The sequence below is a fragment of the Ipomoea triloba genome, chromosome 10 (assembly GCF_003576645.1).
Source record: "Ipomoea triloba cultivar NCNSP0323 chromosome 10, ASM357664v1".
Classification (NCBI taxonomy): Eukaryota; Viridiplantae; Streptophyta; class Magnoliopsida; order Solanales; family Convolvulaceae; genus Ipomoea; species Ipomoea triloba.
Genome location: NC_044925.1, coordinates 1138608 through 1149102, shown reverse-complemented (window position 1 = coordinate 1149102; position 10495 = coordinate 1138608). Strand labels below are relative to the sequence as shown.

The following is a 10495-nucleotide window of genomic DNA, read 5'->3' as shown; positions in this document are numbered from 1 at the left end:
ATCAAACCAAAATTAACAGGGTGAATGCCACAATGATCGAATTGGAACTCTTTTGAATTGAATGGCCAATTGCAATTTTGCTTGTAGTTTGATGACTTATTTAAGCATTACTCATTTATTATATAGAGAACTTTAAATCTTTATATTAATTATATAGCCAATTTAATCTTTATAGTTTGATGACTTATTTAAGAAAATGACTAACGGCGATTAACGGTGTTAAAACATAAAGCAGCGAAATTTTTTTTTAATATTAAACGGTGGCGTTTTGGACCATGGTACACACAGAGCAATAATTTGCCGCCCATCAAAATTCAGATCATAACTTCATTTTACCAATAACTTTGGTTTATACTACCAATATATAACGTATTTTGGTTGGTATATATACGCACGCAATCGATCGGTTAATCATTCAGTTAATTCGCGCGAGTAACCAAATTTTGAATAGAATTAACCATTACTCTATGTGTATTTATCCTAAAACAAAGTGCATTTGAACTTCTAGTTTTTTCATGTAATCATGTCTATTTAGGCCAAGAAAATTGGAATTTGAATTAAAACAAGTGTTTCGACTGGGCATATTTACTCTAATGTGAACTTTCTCCAAAATTGGTGCATAAAAAACTTATACATATTTACAAAAATGTTATCACATCTTTTATTTAAACCAAATATGTTGACATTATTATAGAAAATTTTAAATTTTAATATTAAATGTTGTAAAACTGAAATATAGAATATACTTGTATGTATACAACAATAATATATAATTAGGTTATTTCTGTCCATATCCACAAGTTCTTAAAGTAAAATGCATATGTCAGAGAGAAAAAACCTGGTTGATTAATTTGACAGTGGCTTTGTTTTGTAATCAGAGAATACTAAACTGTGTTAACGATTTTGACTTATAGATATGATTGATGATGCTTATAACTGACAAAACTAATTTACAAAGCAAAATCATGTACAAAAATCTAATTGTAATACAAGAGCACATCAAAATGAATCATTTGCACAAAATGATGAATATGTTATCGTGACTCAAGAACACTAATTGTAATCTCATTTTGGGAATAAGAACCACTTACCTCTCGATGAGAAGTAGAAACATTGGCATTGGAATGGCTAGCAACAAATGCAGGCTCTTTTAGTGGTGGGATTGGTGTTGCATGGTCGGTGCACAACAAGCGAACTACATTAGACATTGTCGGTCTATCTGTTGGAATTGTTTGAACGCATAAAAGTCCCACCTCGATGCATCTTATAACTTTGAGAGAGTCGCATGATTCCCTTATTGCTGAATCGACAAATTCAAGTGGTCTTCCCTCTTTCCAGTTTACCCATGCCTAATGCAAAGAAAAATGAAAGAAACCATTATGTCTTTTTTCCTTTGCACATATATAACTTATATATCCCAATCATGAAGTTCTGAAATTGCCTACCCATCCCAGTAGAGTGTCTGAAAGATGAGTCTGATGAAAAAATTCAGAATTTTTCTGTCCGCTAACAATTTCTAACAGCAGCACTCCAAAGCTGAACACATCAGATTTTTCAGAAAATTGACCGCGCAATACATATTCTGGTGGAATATAACCGCTAGACAAAAAATGAATATACATTAGTTATATGATTTGAACTTATAAAGTTACAAAGTAAATAAAACATTGATCAATGAGAGTGGATTCTGGCTACACTTACTATGTTCCAACCACATGATTTGTTTCCGCTTGAGTTTGGTCAAGTCCAAAAATCCTTGCCATTCCAAAGTCTGATATTTTGGGTTTCATTGTTTCACAAAGTAAAATGTTGCTTGCCTTTAGATCCCTATGAATGACTTTTAGTCTAGAATACTTGTGGAGATATAAAATTCCTTGAGCAATTCCTTCTATTATCTGCGCGCGTGTGCTCCAATCTAAATGATGTTTCTCCAATGGATCTGTGATAACAGAAGTGTTTTTATATATTAATGAGGGATTATAAGTGGGGATAAATCCAAGACTACAATAAGTGAAAAGGATCACAAATTTACCAAATAAGAATTTATCAAGGCTTCTTTTGGGAAGGTACTCATAGATTAGTATTTTCTCTTCATCCTCAGTGCAGCAACCCAACAAGCTCACAAGATTTGTATGCTGTAGCTTCGCAATCAGCTTCAACTCGTTCATGAACTCCTCCAGACCTTGCGATGATCGCTTTGATAGCCTTTTGATAGCTACCATCCCGAATTCTGATAAGAACCCCTGAAACAACTTACCAAGATTATAACCTTTCGCTCAAAAACATAAACAAAAATATGTGTATAATGAAGTGGTCACCTTATACACCGGACCAAAACCGCCCTCTCCAAGTTTGTTTGTTGTGTCGAAGTTATTCGTAGCATCAATTATTCTCTGCAAGCTGAACTGCAGCAACTCTATTTCATCGTTTCCAACCAGGGGTGAAGTTGACATTGAGTTATCCACTGCAGACCTTTTACATAGCCAATCTGCTGCATTCACACAGATAGTTATAAGATGATATGAACCAATTTATTAATCCAGTTTAATATTAGTTTATAGCTAGGAATGACATAGTACCTTTGCTTTTGAAGCATTTTCGTTTGAGGATATACACCAAAACACAAACAAGAAAGAATCCAGAGACTGGAGCAACAATTTTTGCAACAAGGTAATGATCTGAATGTCCATTTCCACTGCTTCCATTATCTGCATGAACATCATTAAAGAAAAGATGTACATATAGCAGTTAGGAAACAACATCTTTGAAGGATGCAATATATAGCAGTTATTGTTGGGTGGAGACGAGCAAAAGGGGCAATTTATATCGTAGACCAGGTCTAGGTACACTGTGGACCCTAGTCTAATATACGACTTTATAAAGTACACAATTCATGTTCATAATGCACAGAATTATATGACTGATGACACATAAACACTTAACATAATACACAGAATTCATGTTCATTATATCGTGTTAATGTGTATGTGTATTATGAACATGAATTCTGTACCTTATAAAATCAAATTTTGTGTATTGGACTAGGGTCCACAGTGCACGACCCTAATCCATGATATAACGATTGAGTAATGGGTGGCTAGGAGATTGTTGGGCCGAGGTCTGAAGGGTCAATTCTAGCACCCTGCCTCTACAGAATGAAATTGTGCCTTCACTACTAACTAAAGCTTTTGACACAGTTGTAAACAGTTAATCCTAACAGTTTACATGTTTCTGTACCTAGCTCAGAGGAGTGAACACGAACATAGAGATCTTGCCCGAAAGCATTGACACCAACAGAATAATTGTATGTTAAATCAACCAAATCCCCAAACCAGTTTAAGCAATTGGCAGGATGGCGTTCACTGATATTGGCGTAGGCAAAAGCGGTGCAGGAGCAATTGCTATAACACTTAGCTTCACATTCCCCAAATGCCATATTCCCCAAAGAAACTGAGAAATCAGGCCATTTCATCTTCTCCAACTTCTTGAATTTATCATCCTTACTATGACACCTAAACTCCCTCTTCCTCTCACACCCTGAACTATAATTCCCATTCTCCCATTCTCTCTGCGATTTCGGCTTAAACCCTTCCAAACACCTGCAAATCGAGTGTGATGAAAACCCAATTTTCTCACAGCTTCCGAATGAACCACAGCGCGCGTAGAACTCACAGGGATTCCTAGGCACCTTCCATGGAATCCGCCATTGGTCACTTTTTGTCTTCCTCACCATTGCCTCAATATACCCATCTGGGGTCAAGACAAACCTCATTTGAATTAAGGGATTATCGCAGAAGTAGCGGAAATAAACTTCATCATTTTCTGCAGCAAAAGAATAGGTTGTGGTATGGCCTAATTTTGAAAAGTGCATAGATTTAGTAAACCCATCTTGGTATAAATTGCTCCTGTAATAAGGGCTGTTTTCTTTCCAAATGAAAAATTGTGGAGACCCTTTTGGATCCATTCCCCAGGAGAATTTCCCTGGCCGGGGATCGTGAAGACTAGTCCAAGATCTGATAATGTTTTGTGTTTTGGTTTTTGTGTTTACCTTGAGTTTCATCCCCGGCATTAATGTGTTGCCCCCGGCGTCATCAAAGCTCTCCCAAACTTGGCTATCGCCCTGCTTCAGAATGAGATTTCCGTTGGTCTGCAGATAAGCCTCTACTGGGTTTCTGGCTAGTCCGGCGCCGGAGATATTTGTGGACCATATGATATTTCTCCGGCCGTCCAAAAGCTGCAAATTCCCATCATTGCTGAGCTTGAAAAGGGGCTCAGAATCGTGATGGGGAAGCGGAGATTCTCTGTTAGCCACCCAAATCACAGTGCTGTTGAGGGGGGTGTACCATATCCCGAGAAAGGAAGGAGAAGAAGAAGAGTTGCCGGGGCGGAAGAATCCTAACGCGAATTCCCCGCCGGCGGAGAATAAGGTCCGGTTTGGAGTCACCGGCGGTTCGCCGGCTCTGAGAATATAGCTGCTCACTCCAAGATTATTACAGAAAAAGGCTAAGAATAAAACATACAAAATGCGACAAACACATGCCATTACGCACTGCTCGCAAATTAGGCTGTGTAAGTGGAAAAGACTAGATCAGAAGCAAGTCTGTCAAAGAACTATATGCCAAAAAGGGTTGGGTTTTACATTATTCATCAGATCAGAGCTTGTTGCAGATCAGATGGTGAGCGTCGGAAATTGCAGGGTCAAGGTGGCACGGCTGCCGGAGTTGGGTCGTTGTTTGCTTTGGTATATTCATCATGATCCCATGTGATGAATCTTTGATTGCCTGGAACTCCACAACCATTATTTTGAAGCTAAGTGAGATTTACATTATTATCCTAGTTCTCAATAAAAGTTCGATGAATAGCTAAATTTAACACTTTTATCTCTTGAAAATGTAATAGTAATTAAAATGATTTTATAGTCAAGGTATGAGTTTGTAAATTATAAAAAGTAAATCATACCAACTTAAATAATAAAAAAAAAGCAAATAAAAATTCCCATGTGATAATTCTTAATAGCAAATATAATTTAATAATGAATTGTAAATTACTTTAATGAAGCGCCAAGAATATATTACTCAAATTGAGTTGGCAAAGGTGAAGTTGGTTGGCGAAGGAGACAAGTTTAAATGGATTTTAGCGCCTTTTTAGTTATCTTTTCTTTAAAGTACTCAAACAATGGTCAAACAAGTACGATTAAGGAAAGCGCATAGGACAACGATATATGTTAATAATGGAGGTATAGGGGGCCACGTGATGGAAGATGTTAGTATGTTATTCGCGAAAGAGGGAATCTTTCCTTAAATTTTCCTTGAACATGCCTCACATTATAAACATAATCAATTTTTAGTTCAATTAGTGAATTGAACATATCACTTGTTATCTTATTTTAAGTTTAACTCTTATGAGCACGGTTGCAAATATCGATCTAGGCGCTAGACGTCTCTAGATCGTGGCGATTTTTCTCCTAGGCGCCGTCTAACGCTTAATTTAGTCGACTCGGTCGCCTAACACCTAACTCAGCTGAATTAACTCGTTCATTTTGATCGAGCTAACCGAGTTAATCCAGTCGGCTCGGTCTTGCTAATTTTTTTCTATATATATATATATATATATTAATAAGAAAAGTAAGATATACATACATACATTCATACATATACACCCTCACACGTGCATTGTTTTGTTTTTAACTAGCCGTATAGGCGCTCCTCTACCGTCCGACTAGCGCCTAGCACTTAGTGTAACCATGCTTGTGAGAATGATCTATTAGTCTTTTTTTATTTGAACCAGTTAATTATATATAGGTTGGGTTACCTTATTGTACTCCTTCAACAACTAGGATCACAAGGCGGACTTCACTTAAAATTCATTTGTCAGATAGTGGTCGTGAACTTTTTCGTAAATCAAAATAATAACTAATATTTAACTTTTGTTAAAGACTATGATAGAAAAGTACAAGACTCTGTATCTTTATGATAAAATAGTTAAACTGCACATTTATATTTATATATTATATACGCTGAACATAGAAACTAACAAGCCAACTGATAAACTTCACAGGGGATGAATCTAGTTGATCACACAAAAGAATATCATATACAGCACAGTACAGAAATTCAAGAGGGCAGAAGAATTCTAGTGTAAAACCAATATACCAACAGAAACACCATTGCAAACAGCCTTTCTATGGTGATGAACTCCTGTCACAAACCACTACAAGAGCTGTCGTCGAGGGCATGAACCGTTTACACAGAACGACCAATCCTTTATCGAGGATTGAGAACACTGATTGTAACGTTGTTTCGGGAGTAAGAATCACTCGACTCTCGATAAGAAGTAGAAACGATGGCATTGGAGTTGCTAGAAACAAATGCAGGCTCTTTAAGCGCTGGAATTGGCGCTGCGGGGTCATTGCTCAACATGAGAACTACCTCGGTCATAGTTGGTCTATCTGTTGGGATTGCTTGGACGCATAAAAGTCCCACCTCGATGCACCTTACGACCTTGAGAGAGTCGCATGATTCACTTATTGCTGGATCAATAAATTCAAGTGCTCGTCCCTCTTTCCAGTTTTCCCATGCCTAATACAAAGAAAACCAAAAGAAACCGTAACGCCTTTTTTTTTTTGTTTTAATATCCTGCACATAATTTATATATACAAATCATGAAGTTGCTGAGAATGCCTACCCATCCTAGGAGGGAGAAAGAAAGTTTAGTCTGAAAAAAATTAGAGTTCTTCTGGCCACTAACAATTTCTAACAACAGCACTCCAAAACTGAACACATCAGACTTCTCGGAAAATTGGCCTTGCATCACATATTCTGGTGGAATGTAGCCACTATCACAAAAAGATATTAGTTATAGAAGCATTAGTCATAGACAAATTCTGATGAAAAATAGGGTTATCAATTGACTCGAATATTTATTGGTAGTGCGGGTTCAAATAACACTTACTATGTTCCAACCACATGGTTTGTTTCTGCCTGAGTTTGGTCAATCCCGAAAATTCTTGCCATTCCAAAGTCTGATATTTTGGGCTTCATTCCTTCATCAAGTAAAATGTTGCTTGCTTTTAAGTCCCGATGAATGACTTTCAGTCTAGAGTACTTGTGAAGATAAAGAATTCCTTGGGCAACTCCCTCTATTATCTGAAAGCGTGTGCTCCAATCTAAACTATCTTTCTTGAATTCATCTGAGAGAAACATAGTGATTTCGTTAATTGGGGATTTAAACTGGAGACTTAAGGCTCCCAGCAAATGAAATTTCAGAAATTAAGTTTTAGAACAGGTAGCACAGTACCAAATAAGAATGTGTCTAGGCTTCTCTTCGGCAGGTATTCGTAGATTAGTATTTTCTCTTCATCGTCAATGCAGCAACCCAATAGGCTCACAAGATTTGTATGCTGTAGTTTTGCAATTAGCTTCAACTCGTTCATGAACTCCTCCAGACCTTGAGACGATCGCTTAGAAAGCCTTTTGATGGCTACCATCCCAAACTCCGATAAAAACCCCTGAAACGAAATAGCAACACTACTATAACCTTCTACTCGAACATAAAGATATATAAATCAGTATGTGCATACATATATATATATATCCATCTGACACAATTATCATTAAGTGGTCACCTTATACACGGGGCCAAAACCACCCTCTCCAAGTTTGTTTGCTTCATCGAAATTGTCCGTAGCATCGATTATTCTAAACAAGCTGAATTGCAGCAACTCTATATCATCTTTTCCAGCAAGGGGCGTAGTTGACATCGAGTTAACAAGAGTAGACTTCTTACTTACCCAATCTGTGTTTACAAAGCAATTAGGAACAGAAAACAAGTTGATGTGAACCAAAATGACCTTATATATGCTCACTTGATAGGAATAAGAAATTCAAAACGGTAACTGTGTACATACCTTTCCTTCTAAAGTATTTCCGGTTGAGGATATATGCCAAAACTGCAACAAGAAAGAATGCAGAGACCGAAGCAACTATTATTGCAACAAGACCTTTGTTTTTGCGAGCTGAATGTTCATTTCCACCACTTCCATCTGCAAGAACATCATTACAGAGTAATCAAATCATCGCTGATATCAAAAGATGAAAATGTAAATAGGAAACAGCCTTTGAATGGATGCAAAAGAGTGCAATTTCTAAGCTTCGGATATTGTATCGTTCTCTACCTAGTAAATAAGTTTCAAGGGTACTAAAATCATCTAAACCATCTATGTGAATGCCTCCACAACCTAAGCTACTCCATATCTTCTTTTCAAACATTTTTCACATTAAAACCAATTCAGAAGTACAAAGAAAACGCATGTATTACCTAGCTCAGATGCATGAACACGAACATAGAGATCTTGGCCAAAACCGTTAAGACCAGCTGAATAGTTATGTGTCAAATCGACCAAGTCGCCAAACCAGTTCAAACAATTGACACTAGAGTCGGTACTGATATTCGCATACGCAAAAGCACTGCAAGAGCAGTTCCTAGAACACGCGATTTCACATTCCTCAAATGTCATATTCCCCAATGAAGTCGAATGATCAGGCCATTTCATCCTCGGAAGCCTCATGAACCTATCATTCCCATCGCATTGCAGATCTTTTCTCCTCACACACCCTCCACCATAATCCCCCTTATCCCAATCTTTCTGAGATTTCGGTTTAAACCCTGTCAAACAACAGCAAACCGAATCTGAATCGTTTTGTTCACAGGTCCCAAATGCACCACAGCGCGCATAGAATTCACAATCAGTGGCAGGCACCTGCCACCGTATTAACCAGTTATCACTCTTTTTTTGCCTCAAGAATGCCTGAATATGACCATCTGGAATCAAGATGAACCTTATTTGAATTGAGGTGTCAGCATATCCATAGCTGAAATATTCATCATCATTTTCTGTGGCAAAAGAATAATATGCAGAATATCCCAGTGTGGGAAAATACCTACTATAAGTAAACCCATCCTGATACAAATTGCTCCTATAATAAGGTTTATCTTCTTTCCAAATCAAAAACTGGGGAGATCCTTTAGGATCCATTCCCCACGAGAATTTCCCTGGCCGGGGATCATCTCTGCCTATCCAAGATCTGATTAAGTTCCGTTTCCCAGTTTTCTTGTTTACCTTTAGCCTCATCCCCGGCATTAATGCATCACTGTCGCCATCAAAGCTTTCCCAAACAACGCTCTCACCCTGCTTCACAATAAGATCTCCCGAATCTAGCAATAGGGCGACCGACGAGTTTCCGGCGAATCCGCCGCCGGAGATATTCGTTGACCATATAGTATTTGTATTTCCTCTGCCGCCCAAAAGCACCAAATTCCCATCATCCCCGAGCTTGAGAACGGCTTCGGAATCTTGGGGCAAAGGAGAATCTCTGTTGGCGACCCAAATCACAGTGTTGTTGTCGGTGTTGTACCATATCCCGAGAAAGGAAGAAGAAGAGTTCCCGGGGCGGAAGAATCCCAACGCGAAGTTCCCGCCGGTGGAGACTAATGTCCGGTTCAGAGTAACCGATTCACCGCGTCTGAGACTATCAGTGCTCGCTCCAAGATTGCAGAAAATACACAGAAACGCTAACAGAACAAACGAAATGCAATAAACCCATCCCATATCACCCGCCATTACTGACAACTTTCTGCAAATTTAGCTTTCCCGGGCAACACCCATAGATGGAGGAAAGGTCTATAACAATGATTTGTACTGAACGGCTGAGCTTGACGGAAATGATGGTGATTGGGCGGCGGATATTGCTTTACAGAGGTGGCGGCTACCGGAGATTGGTTGTGAGGTTTTGTATAATTGTTGTTGATGAGGTCTGGGCATGCGGGCTGCACTAAAGCTTCCATTATCATCGCCATATGTTATTTTAATCAAGGTAGCAAGCCACAACCATATGTAAAATGCTTAAATAAAGAAATGGAGTATTTTAATGTTACCTAAATTGAGTTGTAAAGGTGATGGATTGAGGAAGGAGTGAGAGAGCAGTGAGACAACGGTCAAAAGATTGACGCTATAATAACGTAGGATAAAATCGAGGAGAGAAGATCTATTCAATTCCAATATGTACGTGGGGGTATGGGACGCACGTGATAAAAATTAGAGATGCAATAGTGAATAGAAGAGAAAGAAATAGTAAAAATTAGAGATGACAATGTGAGTTACCTTCATATAAATTAATTTAAACTTAATTTATGGGTTATATTATTTAGATTGGCAAAGTTTCTCGATTGATGTCGATGAGTTGATGATTACGTTGCCTTTTTTTTTCATAGACGTTGTTTGTCATTAATTTTTTCCTCACGTCTCCTCACTTATTATCGTTTTTTTTAAATAAGGTTTGTTTTCTTTGGTCTGAAGTAGTGGTGTCGTCAACGATTATTTTTTTTTTTATTTATTTTTAAAAATTTTGGATTAAAAAGTCACATCAACTTAGGTTGCTATATATAGAGCCAAAGACTTCTTTCGTGACTAGCGAAAAGCTTCTGAAGACATATGGAC

The 10495-nt window shown here is 37.9% G+C and overlaps 2 protein-coding genes across 4 annotated transcripts; both read right to left on the bottom strand.

Annotated features, from left to right (window-relative positions):
* Positions 1 to 898: 898 nt before the first annotated feature.
* LOC116033139 (G-type lectin S-receptor-like serine/threonine-protein kinase At1g11330) lies at positions 899 to 4821 on the bottom strand. Of its 3 annotated transcripts, XM_031275899.1 has the most exons (8): positions 4049 to 4168; positions 3238 to 3750; positions 2580 to 2708; positions 2319 to 2491; positions 2033 to 2243; positions 1702 to 1939; positions 1446 to 1599; positions 899 to 1349 (listed from the first exon to the last, which is right to left on the bottom strand). In XM_031275899.1, the coding sequence occupies exons 2-8, from the start codon at positions 3731 to 3733 to the stop codon at positions 1035 to 1037; spliced, it is 1716 nt and encodes a 571-aa protein (XP_031131759.1). In that variant the 5' UTR covers positions 3734 to 3750; positions 4049 to 4168; the 3' UTR covers positions 899 to 1034. The 3 variants fall into 3 exon arrangements, with proteins under 3 accessions (XP_031131759.1, XP_031131756.1, XP_031131758.1); XM_031275896.1 differs by having other exon boundaries at positions 3238 to 4821; XM_031275898.1 differs by having other exon boundaries at positions 2319 to 2488; positions 3238 to 4821.
* A 1149-nt stretch (positions 4822 to 5970) lies between these two features.
* LOC116031595 (receptor-like serine/threonine-protein kinase SD1-8) lies at positions 5971 to 9980 on the bottom strand. The gene is made up of 7 exons (XM_031273831.1): positions 8317 to 9980; positions 7907 to 8041; positions 7625 to 7794; positions 7297 to 7507; positions 6952 to 7189; positions 6685 to 6835; positions 5971 to 6578 (listed from the first exon to the last, which is right to left on the bottom strand). The coding sequence occupies exons 1-7, from the start codon at positions 9617 to 9619 to the stop codon at positions 6264 to 6266; spliced, it is 2523 nt and encodes an 840-aa protein (XP_031129691.1). The 5' UTR covers positions 9620 to 9980; the 3' UTR covers positions 5971 to 6263.
* Between the last annotated feature and the right edge of the window lie 515 nt (positions 9981 to 10495).

Coding starts and splice junctions, on each gene's coding strand:
- LOC116031595 (XM_031273831.1), bottom strand. CDS start 9,619: ATGGCGGGTGATATGGGATGGGTTTATTGCATTTCGTTTGTTCTGTTA. Junction 8,042..8,316: donor TGTTCATGCATCTGAGCTAG/GTAATACATGCG, acceptor ATGTTCTTGCAG/ATGGAAGTGGTGGAAATGAA. Junction 7,190..7,296: donor CCTAGACACATTCTTATTTG/GTACTGTGCTAC, acceptor TGTTTCTCTCAG/ATGAATTCAAGAAAGATAGT.
- LOC116033139 (XM_031275896.1), bottom strand. CDS start 4,543: ATGGCATGTGTTTGTCGCATTTTGTATGTTTTATTCTTAGCCTTTTTC. Junction 2,492..2,579: donor AAAATGCTTCAAAAGCAAAG/GTACTATGTCAT, acceptor GTGTGAATGCAG/CAGATTGGCTATGTAAAAGG. Junction 1,600..1,701: donor AATCATGTGGTTGGAACATA/GTAAGTGTAGCC, acceptor TTTTTTGTCTAG/CGGTTATATTCCACCAGAAT.